The sequence below is a fragment of the Nuphar pumila genome, chromosome 6 (genome assembly GCF_984573655.1).
Source record: "Nuphar pumila chromosome 6, dmNupPumi1.hap1.1, whole genome shotgun sequence".
Taxonomy (NCBI): Eukaryota; Viridiplantae; Streptophyta; class Magnoliopsida; order Nymphaeales; family Nymphaeaceae; genus Nuphar; species Nuphar pumila.
The window spans coordinates 124,781,356-124,797,441 of record NC_143254.1 but is presented as its reverse complement, the minus strand read 5'-3'; the positions used below and the strand labels follow the sequence as shown (position 1 = coordinate 124,797,441).

At 35.4% G+C, this 16,086-nt stretch overlaps 1 protein-coding gene across 1 annotated transcript; it reads left to right on the top strand.

The window, feature by feature from the left end:
* Positions 1 to 5,469: 5,469 nt before the first annotated feature.
* LOC149836056 (thioredoxin-like fold domain-containing protein MRL7L, chloroplastic) lies at positions 5,470 to 12,500 on the top strand. The gene is made up of 5 exons (XM_090010770.1): positions 5,470 to 5,725; positions 8,247 to 8,797; positions 9,791 to 9,872; positions 11,698 to 11,809; positions 12,067 to 12,500. Exons 1-5 carry the CDS (start codon positions 5,522 to 5,524, stop codon positions 12,195 to 12,197), a joined length of 1,080 nt encoding a protein of 359 aa, XP_089866896.1. The 5' UTR covers positions 5,470 to 5,521; the 3' UTR covers positions 12,198 to 12,500.
* Positions 12,501 to 16,086: the final 3,586 nt, after the last annotated feature.

Genomic DNA, 16,086 nt, shown 5'->3' with positions numbered 1-16,086 from the left:
TATAGCAATGATAATTTATCATCGGCTATATTATTTGATATAGTCGACAATAACAATTGTTGGTTACATTACTAATACTGATGATAAAGTATTGTTGGCTATGTTAGTTTAAAACCGATGATAAATGCCGTCGGCTATAGAATTTTATGTCGACTATTGGTTAAAATCGATGATAATTATCCTCGTCTTATAATTGGCAACAATTAATTATTATTGTAATTATAAATATTTTTATGATGATTAATTATCATCTTAATTTAAAATTAATGATAATATCATCAACAATATCTCTTCTTGACCTTCTCCTATTTATATTACCAAGAGAATAAGAGCGACGATAAAATATCATCGATAATAGATATTTTCACTATGGCTTTATATGTCATCAGGATTAAATTATTAGTGATGATGATAATTTATTGTCGCTATTTTTTTGTCAGTAATGACATATTTTCTTGTAGTGTCCCTTAGGAAGGTCCTTTTGGAGTGCATTGTTGTACATGATAACCGAAGCGCAAGTATACGTGAAGCTAGTGGTTCTAGATTTTATAAATAATGCAATATACTTATTAATAAATGAAACTTCATTGTGTAGGTAATATGGTGCCCTTATAGAGAAGGTGAAGATGATGACGTGGATGTAGTTGATTAACATAATACATTAACTTAGTTAAGTAATTAATTATTTTAGCTTATTTCTTCTAATCTGCTCTTATTTTCATAAATTGTTTCTTGTTAAGTAGATTAATTTGTTATGCTTATTTATCTTTTAGTTAGTTTGTTTCATAATTTGATTCATGTTAGTTATAAAGTTAGTTATGTTATTTTGTCCTGTAATGTAGTGTTATTTCATAGCTTGTTTAGTATTTTTGTGATTTTTCATCATACTAACTTTTGATTTTCTCATAGTTTTTTTTTTGTATTTTTGTGTTCTGTATTTTTCTTTTTATAGGAGAGCGTTTAGACGTGCGGTGAGACCCAAAACAAGCCCTCGAAGAGCTCTCTGAGGTTCTCTCAAAAGGCCCTTCAGGTCTCTCAGGGAGCCCTCAAGGATCAATAAAGGAGTAGAAAGATCACAACTATCAAATAAGGGACTAGAGCTCAGAGCACCGAAGACTTTTTCTTATTTTTTTAGCTTAGGCGTTTATTTTATTTCAATTAATTTGGGTTTGTAATAAGACACTTATTATTATTTTTATTTGTTTAAGCCCTCGTCAGAGGGCCGCACTTTCTTGTTTAGATTAATTAATTAATTATTTTATGTTATTTGGCAATAAAGAGTAGCTTAGTTATTTGTGGAATACAAAGCATTTTTCCTGTTCTCTGAGATCGACCTGAACTCCACCACTCGTGCTGAGCAGCCAATTTTTATTTATTTGATGTCTTACTTTCACATTATTTTTAAATAAAATATTGTTTTAAAAATCTATTTCATAAAACTTACACGAGTAGCATGAAAAATTATGTGCTTGCCAATGATAATTCATAAAATGATATGTGCACACTAATGTTACGAACTGCACAGTGACATGTGTATGTCAAAGCACATGATGATTTATTGTACTATACTGGGATGATGTGAAGCATGTGGTTGTTATACATACATGATGTTAAATGTATTATGCCTGTGCAGTTGAAAGTTTCATAAATGGTATTTTGGTCCAAGTGGGCCATTGGGGTATCATAAGTACACCAATTATGTGTGGGGCACATGATCTGCCTGTGCATGAAGGTATGAAAGTACGCATGCACATGGAATTCCCATCGTTGGGCTTGCGGTTATGTTAAACCTTCGGGGTGCTGCAATTCACATTAATTATTAGATAAACTAATGCATGCACACGTAACCAGACTTGTGGGGATTCAATGAAAACATAAAGTTACAAGTACAAGAATAAAATGGCAACCACTTTGAAGGTTTGTGCTTCCAATACATTACATCCCCAAGTGTATGTGCAACACTAAATAGTTCCAAGGAGAAAACGAGAAGGGCCCTTAGTGTGAACCGATGTTACTGAATGTTTGTTGATAAAAGGACAGTAAAAAGGGAGATTGCAAGCTTGAAGAGAAGCCAGAAATGCCACCGAGTATAATCTTCGACTAAAAAATAAACTCAAGGTTGGAAAACTTGAGAGGGCAAGGTGCTTAGCTGAAGGAGTTCATCCGCTTCAAGTTCTGGTAATATGAGGTCATGATCAGTGAACATCACTGGGGTCCTACCATAGCTTTGTCAAATATGCGATGTAGCAGTATACTATGCTTCCACTGCTTAGTCTTTTGGATTGACTGCAAGCTTCTTTGGCTCTTCCTGAAAAAATCATGAAGTTAGTTGAAGAAAACGTCTGTGAATTTTTACGATATGATTCGCCATGAATAAATATGAATCTCGATTTTTAATATGGTCTGGATTTTTGTTATGTGTATATTTACATTGACTTGCACCTTATGTCACATGGAAGTGGTTATAGTTACATGATAGGACATAGGTATGCGATGCAGGGTACAATATTCTGTGTGTGTGTGCACGTGTTTGATCATGTCGTCATTCTTGATAAACTCTGCCAAGACTGCATTTGTCTTGTCCCCGGAATGATTCATTTGTTCTCCAAGAACAATGGAGAAGAATAAGATATGGACTTAGGGGACTGACTGGGTTGATATTCCTATTTATAATATTTGTGGATGCTAAAGAGGGTCTACACCCATACATAGAGAGAGTGCTGCCCATACGTACCCAGGGAACATGGATACAGTTTAAGCATCACTTTGTTATTATGGGTTACGGTCAGAGAGATAAACCCTGTGTATCGAATCCTTGTGTATCCCCTTGGGGTCTGCAATTTACATCAATTATTAGATAAACTAATGCATGCACACATAACTTTAACTTGGGGATTTTGTGTATTGTGTTCCTAGTTTTGGAATTTTGTGTATCATTTTTTTAGTTTTGGGATTCTGTGTATCGTTTGCCTAGGTTCTGGGTAAACCTAAAAGATGATATATTTTATCAGATACTTGGTTAACTTTAAAAAATGGCAACTCCTACAAACTTTGTGGGATCATTATGTTTTTTTATGAGGGTTAGGCATCTCACTCGATTATAAGTCCTTAGAGTTAGGGGACCAAGACTAGCAATGTGCCTTAGGTGGTAAATTCATCTCTTTTGTAGAAGTCTTGGGATGCATCTTATTCTAGTTTGGCTTCTAAAAAATTCTTTCGGTCACCGACCATTTTCTTTAGATTCAGTTTCAGCCAGTCACTTGGGTATTTAAAACACATAGCATGATAAACCCTGTGTGGACTTGGCTTGATTCATGGTTCTACCCTGTGTATACTCGTACGGGAGGTTAAATAAAAGAAACATAAATGTTAAAGTTATGTAGTTTATTTTTTTTATGCATTGAAATATATATATATACCAAAATGTTGTGATTGTTGTAATCTGATTATGCTCTGTTCTGTGTTGCATAGTTGTGAAGGTTACCTTTATTTACCAGATAACTAAAGGCAGTAGTGAGTGGTTTGCATATGACTGGAATGTGTTTGTGAGTGTTATATCCTTGTGTTATAAAATTATGCATATGTGCTATGTACATTTGTCACTATGAACACTCGTACTGCTACTATGTTTCTTGTTCCTGGTTGTAGTCTGGCCCTTATAATTTATTATTTTACAGGTAAAGAGTGAAACTCACATAGCGGTTGCAAGCGTGCAGATGAAGAGTCATGAACTAAAATTTTGGATTTTGGGATTATGGCTCTAAATAAATTTGTTTAAATTTAAAAGTTATGGATTGTTTTTGACATTTGGATTTATTGTTGATTCACTTAAACTCAATAATTGAATGATATCATGGAATGAGACTTTATAATCATTTTCACTATTTGGAACAAATTAATTGTAAGGTCTTGCACCATTCTTTAAAAAAAACAAAAAAAAAATACTATTTTTTGGTTTAAATTTTTGGGGGCGTTAGAGTGGGTGGTGGTGAGATAGGGTAGTGAAGAGTGTAAAAATAAATTCTCAGTGGGAAACATTCCTCCGCCCCCAGTGGAGTAATGTTTTTTATCAAAAGTGTACTTTTTATAAAAACTCACTGAGCAAAAAGTCTCTCTCGTTCGGAAGGGTTGGAAAATAAGAACAGATTTTCCATTTTGCAACACTTTTCCCACATCTTTCTCGCATCCAAACGTTCCCTAGGGGTTAAGGCAAAACCCTCACCCATCGTCCTCCTACGGTGAGACTTAACGATGAAGCTGTCCTCCATTGTCCTCCACGCAGCGGTCTTCCACCTCTCTCTCTTTGGTGGGTCTGGTCGATCCACCTCTGTTTTTTGTTTCTCTAAAAGAGAGTGAAGAAAAGGGGTGAATCTGTGGATAACTGTGTCTGCTTGGATTGGGGTATGATCACAACACCCTTCTTCCTTTCTCTCTAAGGCCGGCCTTCTTTGTTGTCTCTGCATTTCTAGAGGAAGTGCTTGCTTAGCACAAACCATCACCTCCCTCATATGTTTATTCACCTGAAACTGTCTCACATCCAGCGATCAAGGAACCATGACTTCCCCTCCCCACCTCCAAAAACAGTTTATGCTCGCCCCCACCTACGAATCCTCCACTTACACCACCTTACCACCATGGCTATATATACCACCACCAACTCACTCTAGAGCACGCATAAAATGCTACCTAGAGGTTAATAGTCTATATTTATGGTAACAAGTGGCTCTTGCTGCTGACTTTATCTGCTTTTTGGCTGCTGGATTGTCTTCGAGTTAGATAATTCATAAATGGGACGGTAGATGATCATTTATTTGGCTAACAAGCTGATACTTTTCCACCTTATCTTTCTAATTACATACAAACAAATGAAATTTTTTCTCATACTTTTTCAGCCTGTTTTCCTCATACTACACAAACAAGAGAAACATTTTCTTTTGAAAAACTTATCATATCAAAACTTCTCATAGGCAATTTTTTTTTTTACTTTCAAACATGATCTAAGAAAATGAAAGATAATCAATTTGGGAAACGAAGAGGAAGTGGGCTCCCATTAAAAGGAAATAAGTTTCTCATATTTTGAAAATGAGTTTCTCAAAGCTTCCCCTCTTTTCGAGGAACCTGATTTCCAAGCGAGTTTCCTAGAAAATGAGTTTCCCCAGGTAGCAATAACTATGAGCAAAACTTAGTTTAAATTTTAAAATTATTGATTCTCAATAAAACTTTTAAAACCAAAAGAACAAAAAATGTGGTTTCTTCCAAAGTGTAGCAAAAAAAACTTGCCTACTAAAAAGAAGAAGAAGCAAAAAAACATGTTTTTGTATTTTAGAGAAACATTAAAAAAAACAAAGTATGTTAAAAATACCCTTTTTTTGTTTCGTAAAATTCAAACAGAAATAAACCCGCAACATTTACCCGTTTATATAGAAATCATCCCTCTTAGCGGATAATGAAACTTCGAACGAGCTTCGCGGACAGGGCCAGCACCATCTCTCTCTCTCTCTGCATGTGGGTATAAGCGGGCATGTTCCTCCAAAACCCATTGTGGATTCAAGGGCCACCAGCCCAACATAAGCCTCTAACCTTCCCCTCCTCCTCGTCCTCCATCGTCTCTCTTTTACCCAAAGCAGAGACTAAACTTCGTAGTCTTCCTCCTTGGTTGAATAAGGCTCCAAGTCTTACATCTCCTGCTTCTTACCCACCAGAAATAAGGAAGCTCAATCTAAAGGTAACTCTCTCTCTCTCTCTCTCTCTCTCTCTCTCTCTCTCTCTCTCTCTCTTTCTTGGTTTCATTTTTCTGAACTGAGCCCAACAATGGAATCTGGGTGAACTTATGGTCTCAATAGAACCAGTGGCTTGGGCCTTGTTGGGGAGTTTTGGACTTTGCATGCACATACGGGTTTCAACTGACATGGATTCCATGGGGAATTGCTTTTTACACATGGGTTTCAACTAACATGCTTCAGTATGAGGCCGAGTTCAAGCTATTTGATAAAGATTAGTCACTTGGTCAATGCTACGTGGAGGGAAATGGGATTAGAAAGTAGTTTGGGAACCATATAAAGCAAACAAACTGATGCCAAATGTATTAGTAGGTTGCAAGTGATCATTTGTTCTTCATCCACAGAGAGAGTACTATGAAAATTGAATCTATTTTTTTCCAAGTATGGTTACTAGAAAATTTAGAGCTTTCTGTTATCTGTACTTACTGATGATTATCACATCCCACGAAATCAGACTTTCTCTACAACTATTCTGATGTAAGCGAAAAAAAAACACGGAAAGAGAAAAGATTTTTGTGAATCTCATATCTTTCTATCATGTTCCAGATGCAACATGTTGACACCAAATATTCCTGGATTTGAGCCTTCTATTATGGTTAGTGAAGAACCCGATGCAATGTTTCAGCAAACTTCATGGATCAATTCACATGAGAAAGTGGAAAAGTACATACTCCATGTGAACTATCATTATTTTCATAGTGAGACCAAATAATAGTTATGCCAGCATTCAAATCTCTTTTCTGTGGATCATCGTTTCCATCATCCATTTTTATAGTCTATTCCCATGCACATCCTCATTGTGATTTCTTTGTCTAACCCTTAGACTTCTCTTGTCTAACATTGTTACTTTAAGGTATCTAAGTTGCGAGATAATGGGTGCCACATTAAGGCTCTGTTTGGGAGCCTTTAATCAGAAGTGTGTTACAGTTTCTCTAGTACTCTCATGATCTCTGCTGTTTGGGAGCAGTTGTGTTGCCAAAACACTGCATTCAGAATGGAGTTGGCAGCAGCAACACCACATTTCTACACCACTAAAATGAGGATGTTTTTGGCAACTCCATCTTGAACACCACATTTTTGCAAAGCCATATTTTGGTAACACATGGAAATCTATGTCACATGGGTGCGGGTGCGACACGGGTGCGGCGCAATTTCAAAAATTTTGGACACGGGGACTCGGCTATATATATATATTAAAATATATATATATATATATATATATAAGACTCGGTCAAAGTTGTGCCCATTAGGGGACAGGTGATGAGTTGTGAAGGCATTCTGTACACTTTCTTCATACAGGAATAATTCACTTTTGGGCACTTTCTTCATACACTGTAATAATTCACTTTCTTCATACAGGAAAAAACCACAAAAACTTGAGTTGTGCCCATTCTGTACTTAAAACTTGAAAGTGTACGGGTTTTTTTCCTTACAGCTGTAGCCCAGAAAATTTCAAAAAAGAAAATTTCAAAAAAAAAAAAATTCCAAAAAATGGACCAAAATGACCCTGGGTGCGTTGACCACACCCAGGGTCGGGTTGACCGAGTCCGAGCCGCACCCGTGTCCGCACCCGTGTCGGTGCGTGTCGACGCGGGTGCGGCGACCTTGGAGCCGAGTCCGTGTGACATAGATGGAAATGGTGTTTCCATCACAGATTCACAATGGAAGCCTCCCAAACAGAGCCTTAATGTTTCTCCAAATGTTTGACACTTTTATATGCACAATATCATAATTTAGTCTTGATGTCTCTTTGGAAAACTTTCTATCTAGTCTCAATATATCTTACTTCAGGGAACTGTCTAGTTACTTTTGGAATTCAGGCTCCCAGATGGTTATTGTGGCAGACGCATAAGTTGATCATAGCCCTTTGGGTCTTCTTGGCACAACAAAGTCGTTTGAGGCGAAAAGTAGTGCAAAATGTGTCATTAAATGTCAGTTAATTTTAGATGTCAAGTAGTAGCATAATTTTCAAGAAGTGATACTTCCTTTTCAGGCACTTGCCTTATTTCTTGCTGGGTAAAGATATATCTCTTCAATGGTACAAATTGCATGAATTACACTGTGTTTGTAGGAAAACTTGCATCACTGTTGGCCAGACTCTAAGAAAACCAGAATTTTATGATGTGGAAAACCATTGAATGTTCCTAAACAATTACAGTGACAATACTTTTAAGAAGGTATATCTTGGAGTTTATTTTCTTTATCCTCTATAGCTCCAGTTTCTCCACTCTACTTTCATCTTAAAAATTTCCTTTGTTTGTAAACCAGACAAAACTCTAAATTATACGTGAAAGTTAGATTTTGCACAATATGTTGGCTAGATTGCTCATGGTGTTGTCAGCCAGATTGTTCAATGAACCAAAAACTCTTGAAGCAACACCAATTATCTTAAATACAGGGACCTGTATATGATTTGCATACTTCTTGTTCTTGTACTATCTGTTAAGAAAGTGTTTGATGTTGCAGCATTTGGCAAAGGGTAGTTTTGTGTTACGAGCTTCTAAAGTAGATGTTGCTGAACACCAAGGGCCTGTGCAAGAGGAAGTCTGCAGCAACAAAAGGAGGCAAAGTGCCGATAGTGAAGAAGATAGTAGTGATGACGATGATGTTGTTGATGATAGACCATTTATGGATGGAGAAGAGAGGAAGGAGATGAGGAGAAAAATACGTCAAATTCTTGATGCCAATCCTCATATAGAGGAGGAATTTGGTCCTGAAGAGAGGAAAAAGAAGATGGAAAAACTTCTAAGTGAGTACCCTCTTGTTGTTGACGAGGAGGATCCAAATTGGCCAGAAGATGCTGATGGTTGGGGATTCAACTTATCCCAGTTTTTCAACAAGATAACTATCAAGAATGTTAGGAAAGATGGTGAAGATTATGACAGTGAAAAGGAAATTGAATGGCAGGATGATAATTATATCCAAGCAGTAAAAGATATCAGTAGCAAAGAATGGGAGGAAACAGTCTTCAAGGACATTAGTCCTTTGATCATTCTTGTGCACAATCGATACAAAAGGTTGGTGTTTTTTTTTTTCTGTTAAATGTCCTCCTTATATATATATATATATATATATATATATATATATATAAGGAATTGGTTGCCCTCCTTATTTTGAGTATGGACTTGGTAGTTGGTATGGACCATTTCAAAAGTAATAGCTGCAAGAACTTTTTTGCTTAATCTGATTCCGTGAGTACATTTATCATTGTATATTTACTAGACTACATTCTTTGGATCAGATCAGATTGATTTTTTTTCATCATAAAGTTTTGGTGAAATATAAACCCTTCATATTTGCTTCAGGAGTATTCAAATAAAATAAGTTGCCAAACTATCCTCAAGGTGCTGCAGTTTTGAAATTTACGTTGTTTTTAGGGGTAGAACAGATCCATGTTTTTTGGAATAAAAAGGAAAAAGTGTAGCAAAATGTCGTTTGGTAAGTTTAATTGATGAAAAGAAGTGATTTTTTTTACCTTAAAAGGTAACACGTTTTTGAAGACGCCACTGCCTTGGGGGTAGTTTGATGATTCCAAGCTAGTTGAACCAAGCTCACATGCGTGTACACACCTGTGAACTGTTTGTTTTCTGCAGATGCCCTAAGATTGAAGAAAGTGGGTTAATCTTAGTCTGCAGGAACCAAGTTAAACAGAGCATTTTGAAATAGAATTTGACAAAACTCTATAATTGAATCTATTGTGCTTATTCATCCTTAATTAAAATCAATGTATTCAATTTTTTTCCTTGTTTATATGGATGCCTGAGTCATTCTTATGTCCAGTGGTTGAATTATATTAGTTCATAGGGCAATTTTTATTAAGTGGTAATATTATGAAAAGAAAGGTTTGTAGAGTGTGAGCCCTGCTCCTTTTCCTTTGTGTAGTGACAGGCATTTTTTTATTTTCTGCATGAAGCTTTTGGGATTTTTTTAATTCCAATATGCTATTCTTGTTTGTATAATTGGAATGTATTGGGCGTTTTTAGATTGTTTCAAAGTCACTTAATGTGCAGGCCAAAGGAAAATGAAAGGGCAAGATGTGAATTGGAGAAAGCAGTGCAAATTTTCTGGGATTCAAGATTACCTTCACCAAGAGTAAGTTGCTAGATATTTTTATGTTTGTTTTCTTATTGCCTATGAAGTCATTATTTCAGATCTAGCTTATCTTGAGCAGCTTACTTTCTACTTTCTATTCTTCATGGTAATTCATGAATGTTCTCAAATCAACTTCATAGACCAACTTTATGTAATGTAAAAAATCACATGCGGTTAATTAGCTTCTCTATCCACATTTTTTACTTGATCCATAGTCACCGGTATCATTCTCAGCAATTCTCACTGAAGGGTTTTCTCAAAGTTTTTTTCAAAAAGTATTTTTTCTCGAGAAAATCTTGGAAGTTTTAAAAATCGGAAAAAATATAAAGAATAATAAAAAAGATAAGAAAATAATAAGTTTCACATTAATTTTCTTGTAAAAATATAAAGAAGTCTGAAAAGTTTTTAAAATAAAAAAACAAAAAGGAAAAGTAGGCTTAAAATATATGAAAACAAGAAATTTTAGAAAATATTCCAAAAATATCATGATACTATCGTGATATCATGTATTCTGGCAATATTTTGTTGATAATTTCGGCTACCTTGAAATGCTGATAATTTAATTATATTTTCAAGATATCGGTGACTATAACTTGATTCTTTTATATTTAGATTGGCATGCTTGTGTGTATTTTCTCGTTTTCTCATGGCAGAATTAAAGTGTATGAGTACTCACATTTATTCCCCTTTGTATATACTGATGATCTGGGGGACATGTACACACACATGCGTGCAGGGGCTGTTAGGCAGCGGAATGCCAGTTTTGCCTTTTATTTTGGCTAATAATTAAATGAAATAATGCTGAAATGCCATTTTGTGAACATGGTGTGGATATACCTTAGTGAGATAATTTGTTTTTCAAGATCAGGAGTCCTGTTCTGGATTATTCTTTCATTCAATGCAGATCTCATCTTGCGTTTGGCTGATCAGTTGTTAAGAGTGATGGCCTGGTTGATGGGCTCATCCAAGTTATATGACTGCAGTTCTCATCATGTAATCGTCCTGTTTTTGTTCCTTTTCTTCCTTCTCTTTGAAGCCATAGTCATCCCGATTTCATCAAGAAGAATATGTTACTAAGTGTGCGTAAAACTTAATCTACATAGTTAACCTTCATCATCTTTGTCATCACATCAATCCATCTTTATGAGATCAATATTGCTAGTCTAATTTTCCCTTTGTTTTTACCAAGTCTGAATTCTCAACCATTTATATTTCTTTATGCTACTTATTGCTATCCCTTCCTTTGAATAATCTTAATCTCAGAATTCACAAGTCTATTCAAGCTTCCTACTAGACCAAAGAGCTCTTGTTTACAATCTGACAGAAGCAGGCCACCTCTCTCTCTCTCTCTCTCTCTCTCAAGCTAGAGGTTGGCCCAACGTGATTTGAACCTGAGATCCCTTGGTTAAGATTTTGCAACTATAACCAGTACAGCTATCTTATTCAACTCTCTCTCTCTCTCTCAGAGTCAAGCTAGAGGTTGGCCCGACATGAGTCAAACCCGAGATCCCTTGGTTAGAATTTTGCGACTATAACCAGTACAACTATCTTATTCAACTCACAATCAGGCCTAATCATGAACATTGTTTGCAATGTTATAACCATAACCAATGGGTATTCTCTGCCGAACAGCACTAAAGAGTCTTGTTTCCAGCCTCTTTAGTGCCAAATAATCCATGTCCTGGTGTCCTAGTTAAAAAAAAAGTGTATTATTACCTGTGAAACTGTTAATTATTCATGCTAATTTATGGAAAATTGAAATCATAATTGTGTGGTTCCAGAATTCAGTCTGTATTCTTAGCCTGACATCCTGATCATTCTACAGTGTGTTGCCATAGATGCTGTTGTAGAGGACGACCTCGTCTCAGCTTTGAAGGTCTCTACCTTCCCTGAACTTCTCTTCACTAAAGCTGGAAAAATATTCTATCATCAAAAAGGTACACTATCTGCCTATATCCATTGTGTGTTTTTAAATCTATTCTCTTCAGTAACTTTAATACACACATGCATGTGCATGTGCATGTGCATGTGCATGTGCATGTGCATGTGCATACACATGCGCACACACACACAAGCATGTACTTCACAAGTGCATGGACAACCCTAAGCCAATATGACCATATCTACACTTAGTAGATGGTAAAGCTTGGAGCTCTACACCCGAGTTGCATATGATGTCATCTTTGTTGTATAGTGATCTCAAATGCAGATGAATTATCAAAGATAATGGCATTCTTCTACTATGGGGCAGCACGGCCTGCTTGCCTGAGCAAGACGGATGGAGATGACAAAGAACCAATCCCTACCCTGCCACAGAGATCATGACAATGCGGTTATAAGTGCAGAAAGACAATGGGCCTAGATATTTGTCTGCTACAGTTGATGATATGAACAATGGAAATGAAGATAACCGAAAACATAGATCAAAGAGGTAGCTGCCGTTTGTAGCTTGGATCTGTAAATGAAGATGCCAAAAACTGCTTTATTAATGAATTGTATCTAAGAGTTGTATTATGGCAGTGTACATCAAACTAGGGTATACAAAGTCAAGAATAGAACTCCCCATTTTCTTTCCTACCTGATCTTGAGATCTAGGTTTCAGTGATGTCAATGCTATAATTTACATGGCTTGGAACACTCTTTATAATTAGCAATGAGATTCTCATTTTTTAACACAAACATCTCAATATATAACTCATGGTATCACGTCACAAATGCAATATGACAATATTTCATCTCTTGGAGAACAAAGTCTAGATCGTGGTTGCCAAAGATGAGGGCACTGTTATTGGTATATGGAGCTTAAAAACTTCATTTGTTGGTTTACTTGAAATGCACATTTCTTGTTGTTTCCAAGATTTTGATACAAGTTTGTATTAACTATTGGTATGATTTGTAAAGAAATTTTCTTCAAGTATCTAAACTGATCAATAGGTTATTAAAATCATATCTGAAAATATATTCTTTATTTAAAGTGTAGTAAATTAATTTCACCGTGCACAACATTCAAATGAATAGTTTATACCTTAACAACCTCAACTGAATTTATAGTGATCTAATCTTTAGTTTCATGCTAAAAATAATATAAAAGAGTTATTACATCAATTTTTATATAAATAATGAGTACACAGGTATATTCATGCTTGTGAACTTTAGAACACATATTCAATTAACATTATTAAGCAACAAGCTTTTCAAGTTTGCAATCATAATTTTTGAAGAGCAGTAAACCATTTATTACTACTTATTTAATCATTAGCATCAACACATCATTATTTGTCATGACAATAATTCATTGCATTATTGTGAAGTCATATGCAAATTATATTTTACTATTTTAAACAAAAATGGCTGAAATGGTTTGGTATGAATTACTATATGAATTGGCTCTCCTTGAACCAAAGTGGCATTGTCCACAAGATATAGAGTTTCACCAAAATTAAATAAATGCGGAGCATTTTTTTCAATTTATTAATGATTTAAGACCGGAATTTAAGACAACCAAGTCCGCTCTTCTTCTTCGAGGGAAGATTCTCTCTATTGAGGACACAATTGAAGAATTGAGTATGGAAGAAAACTGACTGAAGAAAAGAATCTCAAAAAATGATGATGACTCAGTTTTAGTTGTTTCAAGACCAGGGAATAATGTTCGTGCATATAAACCTCCACATTTTGGAAGAACATATGATGAGAAATACGGAAGTAAGGTGGAAAAAAAAAAGTAATTTGTTATTATTGTCGTGAACCTGGGCACGTCAAGACGCACTGCCCAAAGGTAAAGAAGACTTATGAAAAGAAGGTTGCTACTCTTGAAGCCCAACAAGAGACAAAAGAAACATCTATTGGAAGCATGTCGTTATCTCAGCTAGTGAAGGCACTTCAACCACTTCTTAAAGGAGCTTCCACATCTGCTGGAGTTGCGGTCTCTTCAGTAAGCATCTTCGATCCAGGTAAACCTCTTTGGCTTCTTGATTCTGGTGCATCTTTTAGTATGACCCCTAACATAGAATTATTGTCTCAATATCATAACTCCAGTGGTTCAAACGTTTTGACTGCCGACGACACTCCTCTTGAGATTAAGGGAATAGGCTGTTTTGAAAATTCTTCTCAAAACTCAAACAAATTTCGTATTTCAAAAATTAGATATATTCTCAAACTTAATTTAAACCTTTTATCCGTATCTTAGTTAACTGGTCATGGGTGTAATGTTTCCTTCTCCTCTCATGATTGTCGAGTACAAGATCACCAATCAGGGAAGCTGATCGGGGATGGCCATAGAGAAGGAAGTTTATACTACATGGATTTTTTGGATTTTCCCAATAGTACACTGTGTTGCAATGTTCAAAAATTGGATTTGGATCTTTTGCACAAAAGATTTGGACATCCTTGTATATCCAAGATTCAATACTTTCCGAACATGGAAAAATTTTGTAATTTTAAAACTTTTACATGTGAAAATTGTATTCTTGAAAAAATGAAAAGATTACCTTTTTCAGAAAGAACTTTTGTTTCTACAAGACCACTTGAGTTGATTCATTCTGATGTCTGGGGTCCTGTACCAATTATATCAAAAGGTGGGTTTGTTTATTATGTTATCTTTGTAGATGACTTTACACGACACACTTGGATTTATTTTCTTAAACATAAATCCAAAGTCTTTTCGCATTTTAAAATCTTTCACAATATGGTCAAAAATCAGTTTAAAGAGGATATTTCAATATTTCGTACCGATTCAGGAGGAGAATTCCTATCAAAGGAATTTAAAGATTATTTAAATCAATATAGAGTTATACATCAAAAGTCATGTCCCTACACTCCTCAACAAAATGGCCTAGCTGAAAGAAAGCATAAGCACATTATTGAGACAACAAGAACCCTCCTCATATCACATCAAGTACCAAAAATTTTCTGGGTTGAAGCAGCCTTAACTGTTGTTTATCTCATCAATAGGATGCCCTCTTCGTCGTTAAATAATATTTCTCCAATCGAAAAGCTTCTTAAACAAATTTCTGATTACTCCAGGTTAAGGGTATTCGCGTGCAAATGTTTTGTATTCTCAGATAAAAATGATAAGCTTTCCTCTTGAGATATTCTTTGTGTCTTCTTAGGATATGCAAGTCATAAAAAAGGTTATATATGTTTTGACTTTAGAAATAACAGATTATATGTTTCAAGAAACGTATCCTTTCTATTTGATTTAGTCTCAAAGAATGAAGAATGTAACGTTGAGCAAGATGATCAAAGTGATATTTCTCCTACTAAACCAATTAGTGATAACCAAGAGTTCATTCAATATTCTAGACGAAGAAATTCAGAAAGACCATGTGCCCTTGAGAGGTACTCTGTAGAATCAGAACCCAAGGTGTCAACAAGAAAATCTACTAGGATCTCAAAAATTCCTGAGAAATTTGTCATATAAATCATTTTCGCCAAAATTTCAAGCCTTTATAGCTTTAATTCACTCCTATGAAGAACCTCCCAGTTATGCTATAGCCAAAACCCAACCGGAATGGGTAAAATCCATGCAAGTGGAATTAAAAGCCTTAGAAAAGGCAAACACTTGGACTATACAAGAACTTCTGCCTAACAAGAAACCTATTGGTTGTCGATGGGTTTACAAAGTAAAGACTAAAAGCAATGGCAGTCTTAAGCGGTTTAAGGCTAGATTAGTTGCCAAAGGCTACGCTCAATAATATAGAATAGATTATGAGGAAACCTTTGCTTTAGTATCCAGAATGACCACAGTTAGAATCTTAATTGCCCTTGCCTCTATAAAGCAATGGTCCATATATCAAATGTATGTTAAGAATGCATTCCTAAATGGTAGTTTAACTGAAGAAGTATACATGGATCCACCACCAGGAATTGATGTTCCTAAAGGAAAAACTCTTCGTCTAAATAAAGCCTTGTATGGACTTAAACAAGCTCTGAAAGCTTGGTATGATAAATTTAGCAAGGTGATGCTTGATTTTAGTTTTCAATCTTGTCTTACTGACACTGCTTTATTTGTTAAGAATTCTAATACAGGTATCATTATCTTCCTTCTCTACGTCGACGATATGATCATCACTGGCAGTGACAAACAGGGAGTGTGTAATATTAAAAAATTTCTCAAAACTCACTTTGAAATGAGTGATTTGGGTTTCTTAAAGTACTTTCTTGGTATAGAAGTTGCTTATTCTTCTAGAGGATATTTGCTAACACAATCTAAGTT